The 24524-nt window shown below is 45.5% G+C and overlaps 2 protein-coding genes across 2 annotated transcripts in view; one reads left to right on the plus strand and one right to left on the minus strand.

Annotated features, from left to right (window-relative positions):
- Positions 1-2403: 2403 nt before the first annotated feature.
- On the minus strand, positions 2404-18638 carry LOC126249474 (uncharacterized). Its single transcript, XM_049951129.1, has 3 exons — positions 18617-18638; positions 8268-8729; positions 2404-2444 (listed from the first exon to the last, which is right to left on the minus strand). The coding sequence occupies exons 1-3, from the start codon at positions 18636-18638 to the stop codon at positions 2404-2406; spliced, it is 525 nt and encodes a 174-aa protein (XP_049807086.1).
- A 1276-nt stretch (positions 18639-19914) lies between these two features.
- Positions 19915-24524, plus strand: part of LOC126247963 (retrotransposon-like protein 1) — a 326384-nt gene continuing 321774 nt past the window's right edge. The window contains exon 1 of the mRNA XM_049948523.1: positions 19915-20104. Coding sequence (XP_049804480.1) covers positions 19927-20104 — 178 coding nt within the window. The 5' untranslated portion in view covers positions 19915-19926. The remainder of the gene's footprint in view (positions 20105-24524) is intronic.

Below are 24524 nucleotides of genomic sequence, written 5' to 3' on the forward strand. Positions count from 1 at the left end.
CTGAAGGCTAGGTATATTACAGACACAAAACTAAACACCGGGTGGAGAAGTGTGAAGACTACCGACGCCATCGGAAAGAACCTTTAGAAGAAATACGTCGTATCCAATAACTGCTTCAGGAGGATACAGGCGATGATTCTGAGGAAATACCGTCGTCTGACTGTAACTAAGGAGCGACAGCAACAGGTCCTCATAGGACAATAAATACGGATGGTGACTCTATGGAATGCCAACCTGTTGTTGACACCGCCGGCCCGGGAATGGGTGTGTGTGACGTCCTTAGGTTAGTTAGGTTTAAGTAATTCTAAGTTCTAGCGGACTGATGACCTCAGAAGTTACGTCTCATAGTGCTCAGAGCCATCTGAACCATTTTGTTGTTGACACAGTTTCTAACAAGGGGTTTCAACCAGTTCAGCGCAGGAAGACCCTCCATTACAGTGCTGCTCAGGCACTGCAACGAGCTGCGCAACCGACCCTTGTCACGACAAAAACATATGACGCCCTAGCTGGAGCGGCGGTGAAGGATCCTACGACCGCCAATCCGGCGCCCAGACCTACGTCGGTCCCAAAAGCGCCGAAGATACCATCCATAGTGATTTACAACTGTGTCAACCATGTTAAGCTTTGCCGCGACCTTAAGGAACAGATTTCTGGTGGTTTACGAACTGCATACACGGGAGATGGTGTAAAATCTACGTGACACTCTCGAGGATTATCAGAAGGTGTTCGACTTTTCCGAGAATCAACAGTTACCATTCTATACGCACCAGGATGTCAACAGCAGTGATATGAAGGTAGTAGTCAAAGATTTGCCGCCGTCGGTGACTGCGGAGGAAGTGCACAAAGATCTACAAGAGCAAGGCTTTACCATAAGGATGTCCACCAATTCAAGCGTAAGAAGCAGGGAAAGCTCCACACACTGCCAGTGTAAATCTGATACCACCTATGGAGTCCGCTATGTGCTGTCGACGAAGGTGCGGTTGGAGGATTACCGCTCCCGTAACGAACCGTCACAGTGTAACATTGGACGCAGACTACCGGCACACTGTGTTAAATATGGAGCCATGCACCCCAGTACTGAATGCACACTACCTCCAGGCTCACCTCCTAAATGTGCGGATTTCCAGGGCCCGCATGCAGCTTCTTGGAAGGGCTGTAACGAGTTTCAAACAGCTCTCAAGAAATTCCGCATATCAACCTGATGTCCCGCAAAAACACAGAGGGTACGTCCAACTGTTCCTCACTGTGTGAAACTCGTAATGGCCCACACGACTGGAATCGCTGCTCAAAAATCCCCCTTTCCTTCACCACAGGACCAGCTGTGGACTGCAACTACAACACGGTTGGGACGAACGTTTACTTCAGCAATGCAGGGTCTACAGCCTGACACTGGTCGTTCAACATCGAGGGCGTCTCGCCACAAAGATGCGAATGCTGCACTTACAGAGATGACAACTGTTCTCAATTTGTTGTGAAAAGTGGCATAGAATGCAGTTTGCTCTGCTACTTCTAGATTTAATATGAATAACAAAAAATACTTCTTGGTTAAGTATAGCAACTGATGCTATGAATTAAAATTTGTGCCAAAGGCAGGGCTTGAACCCAAGTCTCCTGCTTTCTAGGCAGATATGCCATCCACTAAACCACTCTGGCATTGTTGCTAACACACGTGCATGGACTATTCTAAAGCCTTCCGTAACACAAACTTCAATTCACACCTCAATCCGTCTTGATTTTCCCCATCTTAAATCGTGAGTATTGCTGAGACTATCCGATATTGGAATAGCACACCAGCTTTGTGTGTAATGGGGTGCTATTCCGATACCAGTGAGCCTCACCAATATCGGAGTTTGTGTTAGGCAGGGCATTAGACAAGGGTACTTCATGCAGCTGTATTAACCAGAACGCCACGCTGTTGTAGTGGATAGCACATCCGCCTAGTAAACAGGAGACCTGGCCTCCAGTGTTACACTTGACACATATTTTAATTCCAGCTTCTATCCTTATCGAGGATAAAGCTGAGACTAAACATGCCTCCAGGAGAATGTAATTCCAATACTTATTGGCTGTGTGACTTGGTGTTAGCATAGTGTTCACTACCGTATAGTGGAATGTAGTTGGGCTGGTTGTACTTCATGTCCCCACAGGTTGGTAGCTTGAAGATGAAGTGAATGGTGACATCCCGCGATGTGGTGCAGAGAAGGTACTCTGTGAGGGCCAGAATATTGAAAGCGATAGATGATATACTCCTTCGACTGCTTATGCTGGCGAACGCTAGTCAGGCGAGTCTGGTGCGCTTGGCAATAACAGCTCCGTAGTCAGGAACCGTGGCGAGGTAGCCACAGCGTAACTATCGATGAGCAGCAGCAGCAGCTGTTGCTGCTGTTACTACCACCATTACTACTACTGCTGCTGCTGCTGCTCTCGGTGGGGAGAGCTTCGTACTGCAGAACCGTGAGCAGTTTTCAGCTAGCTATGAAGTAGCTCTGGTGTACAACTGTCATAGACTCTTATTTTTGTTGGAGGTTGAAATACAGCTTCACTGTTGGCTCACGGTCGAGAGCTTCGTACTGCAGAACCGTGAACAGTTTTCAGCTAGCTATGAAGTAGCTCTGGTGTTCAACTGTCATAGACTCTTATTTTTGTTGGAGGTTGAAATACAGCTTCACTGTTGGCTCACGGTCCTACTGTCTTGATAGATGTGAAAACTGTTACATTTGACAGTGATGTCATACAAAAGACAAGGTGTGGCGGTGGGATCTGAAGTCCCATACCACCCTCTGACGGTGGAAGTTCATGGTGCAGGCAATGGGTAACAAAACCGTGAACCATGGACCTTGCCGTTGGTGGGGTGGCTTGCGTGCCTCAGCGATACAGATGGCCGTACTGTAGGTGCAACCACAACGGAGGGGTATCTGCTGAGAGGCCAGACAAACGTGTGGTTGCTGAAGAGGGGCAGCAGCCTTTTCAGTAGTTGCAAGGGCAAAAGTCTGGATGATAGACTGATCTGGCCTTGTAACACTAATCAAAACGGCCTTGCTGTGCTGGTACTGCGAACGGCTGATCGCAAGGGGAAACTACAGACGTAATTTTTCCCGAGGGCATGCATCTTTACTGTATGGTTCAATGATGATGGCGTCCTCTTCGGTAAAATATTCCGGAGGTAAAATAGTCCCCCATTCGGATCTCCGGGCGGGGACTACTCAAGAGGACGTTGTTATCAGGAGAAAGAAAACTGGCGTTCTACGGATCGTAGGGTGGAATGTCAGATCGCTTAATTACGGATCGGAGGGTGGAATGTCAGATCCCTTAATCGGACAGGTAGGTTAGAAAATTTAAAAAGGGAAAGGTATAGGTTAAAGATAGATATAGTGGGAATCAGTGAAGTTCGGTGGCAGGAGGAACAAGACTTTTGGTCAGGTGAATACAGGGTTATAAATACAAAATCGAATAGGGGTGGCGCAGGAGTAGGTTTAGTAATGAATAAAAAAATAGGAGTGCGGGTAAGCTACTACAAACATCATGTTGAAAGCATTATTGTGGCCAAGACAGACAAGAAGCCCACGCCTACTACAGTAGTACAAGTTCATATGCCAATTAGCTCTGCAGATGATGAAGAAATTGATGAAATGTATGATGAGATGAAAGAAATTATTCAGGTAGAGAAGGGAGACGAAAATTTAATAGCAATGGGTAACTGGAATTCGAAAGTAGGAAAAGGGAGAGATGGAAACATAGTAGGTGAATATGGACTGGGGGTAAGAAATGAAAGAGGAAGCCGTCTGGTAGAATTTTTCACAGAGCATAACTTAATCATAGCTAACACTTGGTTCAAGAATCATAAAAGAAGGTTGTATACATGGAAGAATCGTGGAGATACTAGAAGGTATGAGATAGATTATTTAATGGTAAGACAGAGATTTAGAAACCAGGTTTTAAACTGTATAACATTTCCAGGGGCAGATGTGGACTCCGACCACAATCTATTGGTTATGAACTCTAGATTAAAACTGAAGAAACTGCAAAAAGGTGGGAATTTAAGGAGATGGGACCTGGATGAACTGAAAGAACCAGAGGTTGTACAGAGTTTCAGGGAGAGCATAAGGGACCAATTGACAGAAATGGGGGAAAGAAGTACATTAGAAGAAGAATGGGTAGCTCTGAGGGATGAAGTACTGAAGGCAGCTGAGGATCAAGTTGATAAAAAGACGAGGGCTACTATAAATTCTTGGGTAACGGAAGAAATATTGAATTTAATTGATGAAAGGAGAAAATATAAAAATGCAGTAAATGAAGCAGGCAAAAATGAATACAAACGTCTCAAAAACGAGATCGACAGGAAATGCAAAATGGCTAAGCAGGGATGGCTAGAGGGCAAATGTAAGGATGTAGAGGCTTATCTCATTAGGGGTAAGATAGATACTGCCTACAGGAAAATTTAAGAGACCTTTGGAGAGAAGAGAACCACCTTCATGAATATCAAGAGCTCAGATGGAGACCCAGTTCTAAGCAAAGAAGGGAAAGCAGAGGGGTGGAAGGAGTATATAGAGTGTCTATACAAGGGCGATGAACTTGAGGACAATATTATGGAAGTGGAAGAGGATGTAGATGAAGATGAAATGGGAGAGACGATACTGCGTGAAGAGTTTGACAGAGCACTGATAAAGACCTGAGTCGAAACAAGGCCACCGGTGTAGACAACATTCCATTAGAACTACTGACGGCCTTGGGAGAGCCAGTCCTGACAAAACTCTACCATCTGGTGAGCAAGATGTATGAGACTTCAAGAAGAATATAATAATTCCAATACCAAAGAAAGCGGGTGTTGACGGATGAGAAAATTACCGAACTATCAGTTTAATAAGCCACGGCTGCAAAATACTAACACGAATTCTTGACAGACGAATGGAAAAACTGGTAGAAGCCGACCTCGAGGAAGATCAGTTTGGATTCCGTAGAAATATTGGAACACGTGAAGCAATACTGACCTTACGACTTATGTTAGAAGAAAGATTAAGGAAAAACAAACCCACGATTCTAGCATTTGTAGACTTAGAGAAATCTTTTGACAATGTTGACTGGAATACTCTCTTTCAAATTCTAAATGTGGCAAGCATAAAATACAGTGAGCGAAAGGCTATTTACAATTTGTACAGAAACCAGATGGCAGTTATAAGAGTCGAGGGGCATGAAAGGGAAGCAGTGGTTGGGAAAGGAGTGAGACGGGGTTGTAGCCTCTCCCCGATGTTATTAAATCTGTATATTGAGCAAGCAGTAAATGAATCAAAAGAAAAATTCGGGGTAGGTATTAAAATCCATGGAGAAGAAATAAAAACGTTGAAGTTCGCCGATGACATTGTAATTCTGTCAGAGACAGCAAAGGACTTGGAAGAGCAGTTGAACGAAATGGACAGTGTCTTGAAAGGAGGATATAAGATGAACATCAACGAAAGCAAAACGAGGATAATGGAATGCAGTCGAATTAAGTCGGATGATGCAGAGGGAATTAGATTAGGAAATGAGTCACTTAAAGTAGTAAAGGAGTTTTCCTATTTGTGGAGCAAAATAACAGATGATGGTCGAAGTAGAGAAGATATAAAATGTAGACTGGCAATGGCAAGGAAAGCGTTTCTGAAGAAGAGAAATTTGTTAACATCGTGTATAGATTTAAGCGTCAGGAAGTCGTTTCTGAAAGTATTTGTATGGAGTGTAGCCATGTATGGAAGTGAAACATGGACGATAAATAGTTTGGACAAGAAGAGAATAGAAGCTTTTGAAATTTGGTGCTACAGAAGAATGCTGAAGATTAGATGGGTAGATGACATAACTAATGAGGAGGTATTGAATGGAATTGGGGAGAAGAGGAGATTGTGGCACAACTTGACAAGAAGAAGGGACCGGTTGGTTGGACATGTTCTGAGGCATCAAGGGATCAGAAATTTAGCATTGGAGGGCAGTGTGGAGGGTAAAAATCGTAGAGGGAGACCAAGAGATCAATACACTAAGCAGATTCAGAAGGATGCAGGTTGCAGTAAGTACTCGGAGATGAAGAAGCTTGCACAAGATAGGGTAGCATGGAGAGCTGCATCAACCCAGTCTCAGGACTGAAGACCACAATAACAACAACAACGACATTAGGTATCAACACTGATGGATTACGATGGTCGACACCCATCGAGTGGTCAAGGCAATACTAGCGCTGCATGAGCGATCATAACAAGGCTGTCGCTAGCTGTGGTCGGTATCAGAGTCCTCAAGGATGGTGAGAGGAACAATGTGTCAGTGCCAGTGCCAGGGAGGCGTGGTGCCAATGTTTTGTAAGCCAGCGATCGTGTCGTGTAGGGCTTCTACTTTGGCATAGAGATGCCTTGCCTTCTCTCGCATGGACGTCTTGAGAGTGGCCTTGGCCGTTTCCTCATGGAAGATAACTACCCTCATGAAGGGAGGGGAAGCCGGCCGAAGTGGCCGTGCGGTTAAAGGCGCTGCAGTCTGGAACCGCAAGACCGCTACGGTCGCAGGTTCGAATCCTGCCTCGGGCATGGTTGTTTGTGATGTCCTTAGGTTAGTTAGGTTTAACTAGTTCTAAGTTCTAGGGGACTAATGACCTCAGCAGTTGAGTCCCATAGTGCTCAGAGCCATTTGAACCATTTTTTTTTGAAGGGAGGGACATGCAGACTCCACCGAAACACCTTATTCTGCGGGCACTGGAGGACCTGCATCTGGGAGGCACAAATTGTAGCCCACGCAGTGGAGCCATAGCTTAGGGAAGGGTGGACTACCATCTAGTACAGCCAGAGCTTGGTGTCGAGGTTCCGTTCCCTGCTGGTGAACATTGGGCAAAACGCTTTTATCAGCTTCAACCCTTTTTGGGTTACATGTTCTGCATGGTGATGGAAGAGCAGTTTTTTATCCATCTGGACACCTAGGTATTTGGAATAAGGGACCATGGGGCCCGGACGCCAGCAATAGTGATGCTGTGGTGGAGGATAGGGCGCCGTTTAGTAAAGTAGACTGCTGTAGTTTTGGCGGCATTGAGGGCAATCTTGTCGCGTCCACCTGCGTTTGGAGGCAAGCTATGAGCTGGTCTGTGTTGTGGCCGGTGGTATAGAGCGCCGTATCATCGGCGTATTGCGCTAGGTTGCGTTGTGGGAGGACTGGCGCATCGTTATCATAAATGTTACGAAGTATGGGAGACAACACAGAACCCTAAGGGGCACCCATCGACATGTGACGTAAGCTGGAGCGTTGACCTCGCTGAGTAACCAAGAAAGTGTTATCGTGGAGGAAATTATCCAAGATCTTCATTTGGTGATGGTCGTCTGTGTCAGCATTTTGTACACAAGATTGTCCTGCCAGATCTTGTAATACGCGTTTTGCAGGTCTAGGGAAACAGCTGGCGTCGACATGGTGGAGTTAAAGCCCTTGCTGTCATATTCCATGATCCTAAGGACTTGGAGTGCGGCCAGCAGGTGGGAAGCGAATCCAAGCTGCTCCAGACGGATTGTTCCAGCCGACGCCAGTGGCTGGGAAATGTGGTGGAGGATCAAAGATTCTAGAACCTTGGGCGTGGTATTCAGAAGGCTAATGGACCTGTTATTAGTAGGGATATTAGGTTTTGTGGCGGCGTTCGTAGCGACAAACAATTCGCTGTAGAAACGGCTTACGAAGTCACCGCCACACTTTTAATAGCGGGCCGACCGGTCCGCTGGAACAGTGAACAGAAAGATGAAACCCCAAAAACTCTGATTAAATAAAAGTCGGTACTTATCTTTATTAACGAAGATACAGAAACACAGTAGTGAACTCCGTGTCTACAGAAATCTGTCTAGTTCGAGTCGGAGCGGCTAGGTCAGCGTCGGCTGACGACAAACAACAAATCTGCTGCGATGAACACACAACTGACTAGCAAGTACACAATTCGGTGGCGAGTATACAACTGAGCGGCGAATACAGAACTGTCCTAGCGCTCGCGACTCCAGCGCTTAAGAAACCAGAAGCCAGCGGTGGCGCGCGCAGACTTGCGGCGATTTCCTGTCTCACTGGCGCTGCTTATGCGGACGGCGTCCGGACTTTGATGCTGCCAACCTTTTGGCAGCGGGCTCGGGTGGCATTACTGGCTAGGATATAACACTCCTCCCCCCCAAATCGCCGCACCGTCGTTGAATAATGACGTGGCGAGCGTCGACGGCGGGGGAGGGGTCTGGCCGCAGGCGTAGCAGAAGAGACCGGGGCGGAGACTGTTGTCGGTGGCAGTCCCCGGTCCGCACCCCAGCATTGGCTGCGCGGGGCCTCGGGAAACACCGACTGAAAACCGAGGTCAGGGTGCACGCCTGTGACCACGGGCGCAGCTTCTGGTACTGGACGCGACGGGGCGTCGGGACCCACGAAGAGAGGCAGCGTCTCCTGACGCTGCGTCGACGGCTGCTGAGTGGGCGCCGGACAAGGCGCTGCGGTGGTGCCCAAGGAAAGCGGCTGCAGGACAGGCTGCACAGCCACCGCTTGGGAAGGCGGCCCGGCTGAGGGGTCGACGTCCATCAGCTCCGAAGGCGGTGGCGACTGAAGAGGGACCGCAGGCGCCGGAGCGACCACCTGGGGCGCTCCCGGATGAAGCTGCGCGGGAGGCATCAACGGGACGGGCTGTCGGCGTGGTAGCGGCGACGGCTGCTGCTGCTGTCCTGGGGGCGGCAGCGAAGTCGGAAGGCGCGGCTGGAACCCGCCGCGGACCAAATCTGTGGACAAAGAACGAGCGGCAGAATCCGGGCGGCCAGCGCGGCGCAACTGGTTCTGATGCCTCCTGTGCACCCCAGTAGCACCTTGAACAGTATAAAAACCGCGACCCTGGACACTTATCACGGTACCACGTTCCCAACGACGGCGACCGTGATAAACTCTGAAAAAAACGGCGTCGTTGCGCTGAAAACGCGTGCGATGCTCAGAAGCGGCGGGTCGATCCGGGGGGTGCAACAACCGTAGTAGGGTGCGATGACGACGGCCGTGGAGAAGCTCCGCAGGCGAAGGGCCGTCGCGTGGCGTGGTCCGGTACGACGACAGGAACGTGATGAGGGCCTGCTGACGAGAGTGCGTAGCACGAAGGCGGTCCATATGATCCTTGAATGTGCGTACAAAACGTTCCGCTGCACCATTCGATTGAGGGTGGAACGGCGGAGTAAGAACATGGCGAATGCCATTGGCAGAACAAAAACTTTCAAATTCAGCAGAGGTAAATTGTGGACCATTGTCAGACACTAAAACTTCTGGAAGACCCTCAATACAAAAAATTGAAGTCAACGCCTGTATAGTTTGTGCAGACGTTGTAGACTGCATGGGCACAACAAAAGGAAAATTACTAAATGCATCTATCACGATGAGCCAACGAGAATTCCAATATGGACCAGCGAAATCAATATGTACTCGCTGCCAGGGACCGGCAGGGCGTGCCCACTCAAAATAGCGTTGAGGCGGAGCAGCTTGGTGTTCGGCACACGTCGAACAATCGGTAGACATCTGCGTAATCTGCTTATCAATGCCGATCCATGTACAATGACGGCGGGCAAGCTGCTTGGTGCGGACCACTCCCCAATGACCTTGATGCAACAAGTCGAGGACCTTGGATTAGAGCACTTGGGGAACCACCACACGAAGCTGGTCATTCTCGGTGCGTAACAGCAAAACTCCGTGCGAAACGGACAACAGATGACGTTGCGGATAATAGCGACGAACCACAGGATCCGATATGTCCTTTGCCTTGGACGGCCAACCACGTTGAACAAAACGTAATAGTAAACTCAGATGAGGATCCGTAGCTGTCTCACGTGCCACCTGACGATAATCAATCGGAAAATCCCGGAGGGATTGATGCTCATCGGCGTCAATCTGATGGCAAGAGTCGTCAGAGGAATCGAAGACATCATCCGCAGCAATCGACAATCTAGAAAGCGCGTCAGCGTTTGCATGCTGAGCTGTAGGGCGATACAGTATCTCGTACTGGTATTGTGATAAGAAAAGAGCCCAACGTTGTATTCTCTGAGCTGTCCGCTGAGGAACTGGTTTAGACGGATGAAACAGTGACGTCAGGGGCTTGTGATCTGTTACTAAATAGAATGGTCTACCATAGAGGTAGTGATGGAATTTTGTGACACCGAACACAATAGCCAACGCTTCCTTGTCCAATTGGCTATAATTACACTGAGCTTTGTTTAGCAATTTAGATGCGAACGCAATAGGACGTTCGGTGTTACCGACTCGGTGAGACAACACAGCACCGAGGCCGAAAGAAGAGGCATCACAAGCTAACACCAGAGGCTTGTTAGGGTCGTAATGGACCAGACAACGATCATTCAATAAAGCCTCTTTAAGCTGCTGAAAGGCTGATTGGCAATCAGCTGACCACACAAACGGAACATTCTTACGGCGGAGACGATGCAACGGTGCAGCAATCTGTGATGCATTGGGTATAAACCTAATATAATATGTCAATTTGCCAAGAACTGCTTGCAATTCATGCAGATTGCGAGGGGCGGGCAAATCACGAATAGCTGCTAAATGTGACTGGGAGGGATGAATGCCTTGAGCATTAATAACATGTCCCAGATACTCCATCTCCGTAAGGAAAAATGAACATTTATCGATGTTGCAACGTAGGCCTGTCTGAGACAACACTGTAAACAAACACTCCAAATTACGGAAATGTTCAGCAGGCGTCCGACCGGACACAACAATATCGTCTAAATAGTTGCAACACGATGGCACATTAGCCAGAAGTTGTGACAAAAAACGCTGAAAAACAGCTGGAGCTGACGCACAACCAAAAGGCAAACGCAGAAAACGGAACAACCCCAACGACGTGTTTATGACAAAATACTGTTGTGATTGCTCGTCGAGGGGCAATTGCAAATATGCTTCACGGAGATCAATTTTGGAAAAGAAACGAGCTTCCCCTAACTTATCCATCAGCTCGTCCGGTCTAGGCAAAGGAAAAGAATCAATGACAGTCTGAGGATTAACTGTCGACTTAAAATCAGCACACAAACGTAACTTGCCAGACGGTTTCTTTATAATAACTAAGGGAGAAGCCCACTGGCTCGCTGAAACGGGTTGAATAACACCGTTGTTTTGCCAACGACGAAGTTCATCTGCTACAGGTGCCCGGAGGGCGTGAGGCACTGGACGAGCACGAAAAAATCGAGGCTGAGCATTATCTTTTAACGTAATATGAGCGGCAAAGTTCGCAGCACAACCTAGTTCGTCTTTAAATATGTCACTGTATTGTTTACACAAATCGGTTATGCTGTCTTGAGGAACAACAACAGAATTAGTTTGCAACACATTGTCTTGGATAGACAGGCCAAACAAGTCAAAACAGTCTAATCCGAAAATGTTTACACTGTCTGTAGCGCGGAGCACTGTGAATGAAACTGTTTTTGTATTGCCACGGAATGTGGCTGGCACGCTACATACACCTAACACAGGAATTTGTTCTCCACTATAAGTGGCCAAAGAATGTTTTGCCGCTGGAAGTTTAGGGCGGCCGATAGCCGCATACGTAGCACTATTTATGAGAGTCACAGACGCACCAGTGTCTAATTGAAAATTGAAGGTCTTATCCTGGATGCGTAGCTTCACAAATAGTTTATTACACTGTCTCTGGATCGGTGCAGCGGAGGCGGCAGACACAAAATCAGCGCGTTTAGCGCGTGTTCGCTGCTTACGACAACTCGTGGGTTGGGCGGGTGGAACAACAACTCCCGCTTCACTTGCAGTCTGTACATTACTTTTTACAGCGTTTGAATTACGCTTGGGTCGCATAGCAGAGGGCTGGGTGGGTGGCTTATTGCGAACAAGTTTATTACCCACACGAACCGTGGAAGAGTCTTTAAACGCGACCTTCTGGGCGGGCTGGCTTTGAAGAACATGAATATCCATGGGCTGGGCAGCACTAGAATTGTTCTTGCGTTTACGCAAACAAACAGTCCGGATGTGTCCTTTCCTTTGACAAAAGTGACAAACCGCGTTTCGTAACGAGCAACGTTCACGAGGATGAGCAAGAACACACTTAGGGCAAGACTTAACTCTATCATTTTGCACACGCGGCTGACGAATGTGTTTAACATGACGCGGCCGGCTAGTGTTTACAGTCTGACTCTGCCGGTGGGGCCGCGGGCGTGACATAACTTGCTTAGCACAGGCAATTTGAGAAATACATGGCTGATCTAACTCACACTCAGCATAGTCAAAAGTATCTTGGGCTTCAATAATGTTCATCACAGTCTCTAATGACGGGTCGGGCAACTTTAAGATAGCAGCACGAATACGAGAATCTGCAATGTTTTGAGTAATAGCGTCTCGTAACATGACATCACTGTAGGAAGCTCTACACACACAATTAAATCGGCACTGACGGGTGAGGCCCCGTAAATCTGTTAACCACTGTTTATTAGATTGATGTGGCAGTTTCTTTAATCTGAAGAACTTGAATCTGGCTGCTGCCACATGAACTCGCGACTCGAAATACTCAGCAAGCTTGTTAACAACAACGTCATAGTCTAAAGCTTCTGGCTTGGATTCCGGGAACAACTTACAAAGTAGTCGATACACTCCCACGCCTGCAGTGGAAATTAAATAAAGCTGCCGCTCAGTACCCGTGATTTTGTAGACTGTCATGTGCGCCTGCAACTGCGCGAAATATTCTCGCCATTCTTCTCTTGATGCATCAAAAGCACGGAAAGGTGGTGCTGCCTGTGCTTGTTCCTGTTGTGTTGGAGGATTAGCCGCTTGTTTGGCGATTGCTTCCACCAGACTTTGTATTTGCTGACTCTGTAACAAGATCAACTGTTGTAATTCGGCAGACATAGTGAACACAAATTAAACCAGCCCCCAAAATTTTATCGCTATAATTAGTATAACCAGAAACAAGTTGAACCAGCCCTGCACACGAGTTCGGAAGCCCTCGTCGCCAGTTTTGTGGCGGCGTTCGTAGCGACAAACAATTCGCTGTAGAAACGGCTTACGAAGTCACCGCCACACTTTTAATAGCGGGCCGACCGGTCCGCTGGAACAGTGAACAGAAAGATGAAAACCCAAACACTCTGATTAAATAAAAGTCGGTACTTATCTTCATTAACGAAGATACAGAAACACAGTAGTGAACTCCGTGTCTACAGAAATCTGTCTAGTTCGAGTCGGAGCGGCTAGGTCAGCGTCGGCTGACGACAAACAACAAATCTGCTGCGATGAACACACATCTGACTAGCAAGTACACAATTCGGTGGCGAGTATACAACTGAGCGGCGAATACAGAACTGTCCTAGCGCTCGCGACTCCAGCGCTTAAGAAACCAGAAGCCAGCGGTGGCGCGCGCAGACTTGCGGCGATTTCCTGTCTCGCTGGCGCTGCTTATGCGGACGGCGTCCGGACTTTGATGCTGCCAACCTTTTGGCAGCGGGCTCGGGTGGCATTACTGGCTAGGATATAACATTAGGATCCTTCGAGGGCTTGGGGATGGCAATTATTTTGGTCTGCTTCCACTATGGGAAGCGCAACATTGTAGTACTCCAGACAAGTTTCTGCCATGCTGCTAGAAACACGGAAGAAGATTTTTTCAAGAGATAGAGAAATTAGCCAGAAAGTCGTAGACGTCCATTCATGTTTATTAGAAAACCCGGACAACGGCTCTAAAAAAGGTTTCAGGACATACGTAACCTGAAGATACTTTTTTGTTGAGCTGAGAAAGAATCCTCTTTTATCACCTTAGTATATCGCAGAATAATTACAGATTATTTAAAGAAGCTATTTATGTGTTATTCCAGTGGTGCTATTAAGTATTGCAAGTGCAGTGTAATATCATTGTTCATTTCAGTCGCTTCTGTGCAAATTTAAATCTAGTAAGATTGTATTAAATGATGCAGAATACTGTGGGATTATCTCTTGAAATTCAGCCATTATGTGGTCCTAGGTCATTGGTGGTCCTGCAGAACCAAACTGGTTTCACTGACTCCAGTCATGTAAGGGATATTGTCCCACTTGGGTTGTTTTTATTTATGAGTGCTGGTAGGCAGTGCATCGAAAATTTCTCGCAAGGTTGACTCTTCAGTTTCCGGTGCGACCCGCGAAAACATTACTTGTCTGAAGGTAGTCAGTCGTCCTTAGAGTTGACTACGCCAGTATGGGTAGGACTCGTCTGATGTGTGCGATTGCTGCAGCAGACCAATCTGGATTTTTTTTTTTTTTTTTTTTTTTTTGACACGAACATTCAAACGCTCACTCGTGTCAGAAGGAGGTGCTTGCTCAACTAACAGTTTCCGAAAACCGGCAGGCAAGAGACAAAACTCTCGCTGCCCCAAGAATCCACTTGCTGTCGCTACCCAAATCTTAGACGATCTGTGCGAATTTCAGTGTCTTATGTATTAGAATCGACCGTCGCTGAGTCTGCACGCTGGGAGAAAGATTTGAAATTTGTGGAAAGGTCTTACGGGACCAAACTGCCGAGGTCATCGGTCCCTAAACTTACACACTACTTAATATAACTAAAACTAACTTACGCTAAGGACGACACACACACACATGCCCGAGGGAGGACTCGAATCTCCGACGGGGGGAGCTGCGCGGACCGTGACAAGACGCGGCACGCTGAGAGAAAGAGCTGGTATGAACATTTCTTTGTATTCCTCGTCACACTTGTTACTCATAGAAAGGGTCTGCATGCCATTCCGTCAGTGGATCGGTAACAATATTAGGTTTAAATCGCTTCACTATTTGCTCCACAAGGGCCAAAGTGTTCATGTTTGCTTCTAATAATTGATAAGTAATGCTCTAATGTTCTACTATGTGTCCTGTCCAGACAGCTCGGAGGGTGTACATTGTTTTAGAAAAGTAAGAATTTAGGTTAATTTAGAGACTTTAAGCACTAAGAGAAAAACCAGTGAACCCTCCCAAGTTCCTGGAAGACTACAGCTTAATACTACTTTCAAATTTAATCTGTTTGAATATGTTTCGCACATTTGATCAAAACATTGTGTGATTCGAACTCAAAGAGACATGAATTCCATATGACCCAGATTGTAGTGTTTATCATTGAAATAAGTATAATTACATTAATGTGTGAAATTAAGAGCAGTTATTATTATGTAAGTTATGAACTGTTAATTGCCCTTTGTTAGTAGCGGAGATAAAGCATCAGCCAGTGACCCACCATTGTCTGCGAGGAGTCTAGCTTCACGCAAGAGATTAAGTGAAGACATTAGTCATTCGCGTTTTTGAGGAACGACAGCTCCTGGCGCTAACAGACAGGCGTGGCTGAATACCAAGCGCAACTCTATCCAACTCAGGGTGCTACGAGAGACCTCCTGTTGTACGGTGTCTACTGTTTATAGTTGTGCAGCTGGACGTCTTCGGATGTCTGCCGAACGCAGGAGGTGGGCCCGCACGCAGACAGCCGACCCGTCTCAGTCTCGGCATGGGGGATAGCTCCGACGTCACTGGGCGATCCCCTTGTACCGCCCCAGCTGTCGGCTGTCAAAGCACGCGACAGTCACGCCCACTTCTGCCCGTCTGTGTAGTGCTATACCAAACACATCTGTAAGCCACAGTGCTCCCTCTAAGTTAGAACGGAAAACCATTTTCACCCTACTCCGTCTCACAAATGCTAAATCGCAAGTGATGAGTTGGTGAAATGCCATTTTATCTTTCTTTTCACGAGTCAACATAATAGTGTTTTCCTTGTTTTTGAAGAACTCTTCGGCTTCCACAAAAGTCTCATATGTGCTACTCATCATCCACATTTCTTAATTTTAAATGTGTGGGGGCGAGATCTTATGTTAATGCTGCTTTTTGTTAATTCATGTAGTAAAGATGATGCGTTGTAGAAGTAAATGTCCCAGGTAGCTTTGAAATATGTTTACGATTTGTTTTTTGTGTTTTCTATTCAGTGCACTTATTGAGAAGTGCGAATGAAAAGTACCGATATATCTTTTGTGTTGGTTTAATAGCCGGCCGATGTCGCCGAGCGGTTCTAGGCGCTTCAGTCTGGAACCAGCGCGCGACCGCTACGGTCGCAGGTTAGAATCCTGCCTCAGGTATGGATGTGTGTGATGTCCTTAGGTTAGTTAGGTTTAAATAGCTCTGAGTTCTAGGGGACTGATGGCCTCAGATGTTAAGTCCCATAGTGCTCAGAGCCATTTGAACCATAAAATGTAGAATTCGCGTGAATAAAGAGCCAGTCGTATTGGTGTCGCATTCATATGAAACTATATTTATTCGTTGTGTGAAGTGCATAATTTTATACTTCTGAACATTTAAAACAAGTTGCCAATCTATGCACCACTTCGAAATCTTGTCAAGATCTGATTGGATCATCAACATCAGCTACCTATGGAGTTGCCTCAGAAGATTTAGGGAAACCACGAAAAACCCTAATCACGTAAGCTGCGAGGCAATGTGAACTACGTTTTTCTTTAATACTAGAGCCCCACACGCTGCAGCATCTTTTTCATTACCGTTGTAGAGTACGCGAAAGAACTTGCCCTCCTTCTAACAGCCGTGTACCGCAAGTCTCTAGAGGAACGGAAGATTCTAAATGATTGGAAAAAGAGCAGAGGTAGATCCAGTTTTCAAGAAGGGTCGTCCAGCAGATGCGCAAAACTATGGGCCTATATCTCTGACATCGATCTGTTGTAGAATTTTAGAACATGTTTTTTGCTCGCGTATCATGTCATTTCTGGAAACCCAGAATCTACTCTATAGGAATCAACATGGATTCCGGAAACAGCGATCGTGTGAGACCCAACTCGCTTTATTTGTTCATGAGACCCAGAAAATATTAGATACAGGCTTCGAGGTAGATGCCATTTTCCTTGACTTCCGGAAGGCGTTCGATACAGTTCCGCACTGTCGCCTGATAAACAAAGTAAGAGCCTACGGCATATCAGACCAGCTGTGTGGATGGCTTGAAGCGTTTTTAGCAAACAGAACACAGCATGTTTTTCTCAATGGAGAGACGTTAAAGTAGCCTCTGGCGTGCCACAGGGGAGTGTTATGGGACCATTGCTTTTCACAATATATATAAATGACCTAGTAGATAGTGTCGGAAGTTCCATGAGGCTTTTTGCGGATGATGCTGTAGTATACAGAGAAGTTGCAGCATTAGAAAATTGCAGCGAAATGCAGGAAGATCTGCAGCGGATAGGCACTTGGTGCAGGGAGTGGCAACTGACTCTTAACATAGACAAATGTTATGTATTGCGAATACATAGAAAGAAGGATCCTTTATTGTATGATTATATGGTAGCTTAACAAACACTGGTAGCAGTTACTTCTGTAAAATATCTGGGAGCATGCATACGGAACGATTTGAAGTGGAATGATCATATAAAATTAACTGTTGGTAAGGCGAGTACCAGGTTGAGATTCATTGTGAGGGTTCTTAGAAAATGTAGTCCATCAACATAGGAGGTGGCTTACAAAACACTCGGTCGACCTATACTTGAGTATTGCTCATCAGTGTGGGATCCGTACCAGGTCGGGTTGACAGAGGAGATAGAGAAGATCCAGAGAAGAGTGGCGCGTTTCGTCACAGGGTTATTTGGTAAGCGTGACAGCGTTACGGAGATGTTTAGCAAACTCAAGTGGCAGACTCTGCAAGAGAGGCGCTCTGCATCGCGGTGTAGCTTGCTGTCCAGGTTTCGAGAGGGTGCGTTTCTGGATGAGGTATCAAGTACAGTATATTGCTTCCCTCTACTTATACCTCCCGAGGAGATCACGAATGTGAAATTAGAGAGATTCGAGCGCGCATGGAGGCTTTCCGGCAGTCGTTCTTCCCGCGAACCATACGCGACTGGAACAGGAAAGGGAGGTAAGGCCGGTATTACACTATCAAATTTCTTTGTCAAATATCTTTGTCCAATATCTTTGTCAAAGATATTTGATGGTGTAATAGGGAACATTGTCAAATGTTGTCCAATATTTGATCAAATCTAGGGCCTCGCTGTAGATTTGATCAAAGAAGTCGCTTGTCTTCTGTTCACTGCAATGTGACATGTTACCACATGGAGCGCTAGCATCGCTGCATTCTGTCGTCTGTAGTGTTTTTATAAACATTGCGGGTAAATACAGTTGGTGTGTGCAGACAATTACGAAATTAATAGAGATGTATGAAGCAGATGAGGCGCTTTACAATGTGAGGCACGCTGAATACAAAAATAGATTACGAAAATTGGAGACCTGACCTGACCTAACCTAACCTAACCCTCTCCTGTAGCAAGGAATCGGAGTGTTACAGTGAGCCTGTCTTCTGCAGATGTAGCAGTTCCTAAGTGAATATTGTGCTTTGTGATATGAGGATACACTTCACTGAGCACATACAGAAATGTATGGTCATCCATTCTTACCGAGCGAGGTGGCGCAGTGGTTAGCACACTGGACTCGCATTCGGGAGGACGACGGTTCAATCCCGTCTCCGGCCATCCTGATTTAGGTTTTCCGTGATTTCCCTAAAACGTTTCAGGCAAATGCCGGGATGGTTCCTTTGAAAGGGCACGGCCGATTTCCTTCCCAATCCTTCCCTAACCCGAGCTTGCGCTCCGTCTCTAATGACCTCGTTGTCGACGGGACGTTAAACACTAACCACCACCACCACCATCATCCATTCTTAAGTAATTGATGTACGACTTGACGTCCTTCACTATAAGCTCACGCAACAAGTTTTGTTGAATGCTGTTATCGTGTCATCGTAAAACCCACGGCTTCACCCAGCTATGTTTCCTTTTTTTCCCCCCGCTTCTCTTCCGCATATGCACACAGTGCAATTGTGGTACATGCAACTGCTGCGGTTAATATGGTTCAAATGGCTCTGAGCACTATGGGACTCAACTGCCGAGGTCATTAGTCCCCTAGAACTTAGAACTAGTTAAACCTAACTAACCTAAGGACATCACAAACATCCATGCCCGAGGCAGGATTCGAACCTGCAACCGTAGCGGTCTTGCGGTTCCAAATGGTTCAAATGGCTCTGAGCACTATGGGACTCAACTGCTGAGGTCATTAGTCCCCTAGAACTTAGAACTAGTTAAACCTAACTAACCTAAGAACATCACAAACATCCATGCCCGAGGCAGGATTCGAACCTGCGACCGTAGCGGTCTTGCGGTTCCAGACTGCAGCGCCTTTAACCGCACGGCCACTTCGGCCGGCTTTGCGGTTCCAGACTGCAGCGCCTTTAACCGCACGGCCACTTCGGCCGGCTGCGGTTAATATAAGTTGTTGTTGTCAGCCATCTTGAGCTTTGACGAAAAATATGATGACAGTGTAAAACCCCTTCTAGCGCTACGTCAAAGATCTTTGTCAAATATATTTGACGGAATATTTGATCACATCTTTGATCAAATCTTTGACAAAGAAATTTGATAGTGTAATACCGGCCTAATGACAGTGGCACGTGAAGTGCCCTCCGCCACACACCGTTGGGTGGCTTGCGGATTATAAATGTAGATGTAGATATAGATGTTGTAGACACGTGTTCGCTCATTTCTGGGAGCACTGGAGCAACGTTCCCATTGCGTCTCCCATTCCAGCTGAGGTGCGTGTATGTAGGGCTCGTTCTTCTCGGAGGATCGATAGTTTATGGAGGAAAAGTGCGTCTTTCCGCGCTGGCGACTTCAGAGACAGTGCGAAGGAAAGCTATAGGCGTGTGTACATAAGCGAGGCCGGGTCTGAGGCAACAACTTTACTGAAATACCCCAAAATAAACGCGCGCCGATCCACGCGCCTCGGCAGCGGCGGCGTTCGCGTCGAGCTGGGGCGGGCCGCGCGGCGCTGCGCTGCAGTCTCGCGTCGCGCTATGAATAGCCGCGTGGCTGCGCGCGCGCACCGCGCACCGAATAAATGGCCGCCCGCTTGTTTATTTTTCCGCATTTGTGAGGCGGCGCGCGCCAGTGAATGAGCCAGGTGCGAGCCATGGCGACCGGCACCTCCACCACGATGCTGCGGGCGCGCCGCAAGGACATCAACGTCAAGCCCAACCGCCGGCTGGACCGGCGCTCGTCGCGCGGCATGATCTTCGAGAACGAAGAGCTGCGCCTCCGCACCATCAGCATCAACGCCGAGGTCGAGAAAGGTACGCGGACGCCGGCGCGCTCCAGCCACCGGCTTCTCACTTCCGTAGTCTCGCCGGGACCAGATGCTTCTGGCGTCGACCCCGTTAAAGCACCGACAGAAGTTTCCTGTCGTCCCTTCCGTTAATTACATACATCCTGTTATTCATCGTGTTGGCGTGACAGCAGTTTACACACTTTGAGAGAGAACAATCTTACAAACACAGACACGGTTTTTCAGATAAACAAAAGTACTAACGAATACTGCACTACACTGGTTGTCTTTCTCTGCTGTGACCATAAGCAATATAAATATCTTTTAATTTCGAGTAACAGATACCACTAGGAGTAAATCTGGTATGTAGCTGAGGGTTAAATAATAGTGTATTTAAAGAAATGAAGTACGTAACTCTACGTAAAAGATCACAGCTATTGACAAGATAAGGAAGAGATATTTTCCTAGTCTTCCTTCTAATTTCAATAATTTCAAGTTACAGATAGCACTCAGAGCAAACTAACGCAACAATAAATATGACAGGTAGCTGAGAGCTAGATAATTTTTTTTTTTGAATGAATAGGTTTAAGCAGTTCTACGTAAAAGATCATGACGATTACTAAGATAGGGAACATTTTCTTGAAGAGAGTGAGTACTTCTCTGTTGGTTACAGGAATCTTTGAAATGTATCCCCGATATTGCTTCGTTCCATGATTTCGTCAAAAAGTATATCAGTATTCGGTTATTTAGCATATTTCGTTAAAATATGTACTCGAAGCAACTTTATGGCGCTTAAAACGCACATCATTACAGGGAGAAACCGACCTCTTTTTTAAAAGTTTTCTATAATTCTTAACAAAAATAGTCGGTTCTGCCGAATCTTCGCTCAGAAAATACCATTAACACGGCAGTAAAAGATAGGAATATTTTGAACATTTCTCATTGCACGATCATGAATGATATATGATCCTTTTATTGTGGAATCATCCTTTTTTTCTTTATGTCGCAGATTTGCAACATTTTTGTTTTATAAATGAATGAAAATTAAGCTCTGTTAGTACCAGATTTCTTTGTGCACAATCGGGAAAAACTTGTTAAATTTTCTTACTGCGTATCTCGTGCTACAAGACATTAAACACCAAAAGTAAGAGTAGTTTATTCTAACGAATTCAGTGTATAATACTCTTAAAATTTACCTGACTGCAGAATAAAGTAAGATGCTACAGAAATTTCTCCGCAGTTAAACAGACAAACGTTACACGTTAAATCCTTACATAGTTCCATCGAAAATGTAGAGACTCAGATTTAAAACTTCTTTACTGTATTCAGATATTACCTGCGGCGTCAAGCGTTATCACATTACCAACAATTTACCCTGCATTTCAAAATAAAGACACAGGCATCAGTGAGTACAGAAATTACTTGTTCTGTACGTAAAATTTTACGTATCAAATGAAGAAACAAGTTCTATTCAGTGTAGAAAGTCTTAATAGGCTAATAAAGAACTGTATATAGCAGAGGACAGTTTGAGATATTAATTACTTGGTTAGCAAGCGGTTCTATTTTCACACATAGTAGTAATGCCGTACATAAACTGCACGAGCCCTCACGTTGGGGAATATGAATTTATTCTGAGAGTGGCTTCATTGTTGGAATGACTTCACTGTGGTGTAGGTAAGACATAGCCTCCGGCAGTGACGTAACAAATCAAAACAGCTGAACGGCTACCAAACTCTGAAAAGTAGGCCGATAGTCTACTACAACACAATCGTACCAACAATAAGAATGGCAGGAAATAAATTCTCGAGGCAATTGTTTCTCTTCTTAGTATGCTGCTCATTTTTTTCCTTGCGGTTTTGTAATATCTCTTGTCTTTCCATCTAGCTTCAAGTTTCATTTCATTGGAGAGCAAAAGTCCCATCTGAAAAAGACAAACGTCGATGATTTAAACCACAGCGTTAGTATTAGACAGAAATGCATTTTCACTGTCGCAACGTTAAGTCAGTGCTAGCTACTGCATTCTTATGGTGCTACAGAGTTCCACAGAAAAGTTGCGATTATTTCGTAGGCATCCGCATATTTAATACCTCTGGAGAAGTAACATACGTCGCCGGCCTACATAGAAGCGTGTGTACGAGAATACACTGACGTTACCACGCCTGCGTCTCCTGGCGGTGTACCACTGCGCGTTCAGCAGTGTACATCTAGACATGTTATAGCATCCTCTGTAGCACATAAAACGGAAATAAAGATTTTTCTACTTGTTGACAACCCATGTGTACTCTCAACAAAAATTTAGTTCTGTAATATCCTGTTCATGTATGGGAAATCGTTTCTTTTATTTGTAATGGATGTACTACTACAAAATCTCCCTCTGAAAATAATTCCGACTGCCAGTTTTGGAATCTACAGTCTTGCAGCTACTAAAACCTACAAAATATTATCTGCCGCTCTTGTTAGATAGTTCTTAAACAAGATTTTACAAAGCAGTACTCGATATTACGAAGATAGGTTACTAGAATGAGCATGAATAGAGAATTAGCATGAATAGAATTAGCATGAATAGTGAGTAATAAATGCTAATGTATGCGACGTATGAGTACTGAGAGAATTTCTTGAAAACTGCTGCCGTTCGCACTGAGTCAGTTGACTGGAGGGTAAAGATAAGACAAATGAGATGACTTTTTGTTGGTATTCGGAAGCACCATAATTTAAATAATGGTTTATATTTGGTTGGTTTCTCTAAACTTAGCCAAAATGACTTCATACGCAAACTAGTATAATATTCGTTTTATTCTTGACAGCCCTCATCGGTTACTGTATCCTCACAGACACGCTATTGAATTTGATGAAAATTTTATGTTCAGTTTCAGGCTGACATGAATTAATAAGGTAGCAGCAGTATACGTTAATGGTAAACGAGGTTTTAAACGAAAGATGGTTATAGTTAATGATTCATCAACATCGATTTATGTTAATATTAACTGATACTTATGTTCAAACTCAGAAAATTAAGAACTGTGGAAAGAAATTTTGTCAATGAAACAGAAAGAGAGCGGTCAGCGACAACATAATGGAAGGAAAAGCTTGCCAGCTTGCAATGAATGGACACGAGTCGTGCGTATTTATTTCTACAAAATTTCAAAACCTTGAGATCTTTATAGCACCCGAAATATCTGCGCCCACTCGCCCAAGCCGACAGACCATTCTGAAGCAGGTTATATTAATAACAGCGAAAGTATTTCTGTGACCGATACTGCAATACACAATTTCTTTCTCCGATATAACCATTTTATAGGTCCCCATGATACAAAATGAGAAATATGAAGGGTAAATCATTTTAATTAAATATTAAATTTTAATTTATTTGGCTTCTTCCTAGATGACGCGTGTTCTCATCTAATAACGCCCCGTAAGTTTGTTCCTTCCGGACTATGAGGAAGTTTCTCAAAACCTCTCAGTAAGTAGGTTTATTGCTCCGACACATGCGCCATTAAAACAGTTGTGGGGCACCCCGTTTAATGTTTGTAAACAATCCCGACATACTCCAGCGTAATAGCGGCACGCTACAGTAGCTTCCCACTAAACGAAGAGCACGTGCAGTTTACTATGCTTCACATTTTATCCTCAGTTAGGAATATACTTTTAACATACATGTACAGATACACTTTCTTCAACAGAAATTTTGGAAGAAGTCAGCGAGTGCGGTACCTCGGTGCTTGACACAAGACTCATATTGTGAAGATTAGAGATGATATTCCAGATCCGTGATTCATATTTAAGTCTTACAATGTTTTCTTAAAACGTTTACAAAGCAGAAAGTAAGATTAGCGTCTAATGTCATGTCGACGACGAAATCATCAGAGTCGAGCACACCCTCGGATTGGCGAAAGCAAATTGGTCTTATCCTTTTCAAAAGAACCAGTCCGCCATATTCCTGAAGGGATTTGAGGAAGCTTTGATAAACGTAACTTCTGATGGCCGGTCGAGGATTTGAACAGCCCTATTCGCCGAATACAAGTCGAGCGTGACAACCGCTGAGCCACGTCGCGCGGTCTAAATAACTTAAGGCTGATGTCACGATGGTCCGTTTGAAAATGACTACCATTATTCTGCCCCATCCTGTGACGGTCCGAACTTGTGTTCAAAAACTCTCCTCCCTCGTCAGGAAGCTAAAATCTAAAATCCCGTCCTTCAATAAAAGTCAGGAGTAGCTATCATCTAAGACAAATGAAACGATTGCTACAGCCGGCTTCCATTAGTAATTTACTCACAAAAGCTGACAATTAAACTAATAAATGGATGACAATGAAAAGACCTGGTGAGGCGGTGAAGCGGTGTGATATTCAACTCCCAGCCCTGTCCTGCAACCCAGATTTAGTTTTTCCATGCCTTCCCTAAGTCGACTGACTCGAATGGCTGAATAGTTCCACTGAGAAAGCCATTGC

Source organism: Schistocerca nitens, chromosome 3 (assembly GCF_023898315.1).
Source record: "Schistocerca nitens isolate TAMUIC-IGC-003100 chromosome 3, iqSchNite1.1, whole genome shotgun sequence".
Taxonomy (NCBI): Eukaryota; Metazoa; Arthropoda; class Insecta; order Orthoptera; family Acrididae; genus Schistocerca; species Schistocerca nitens.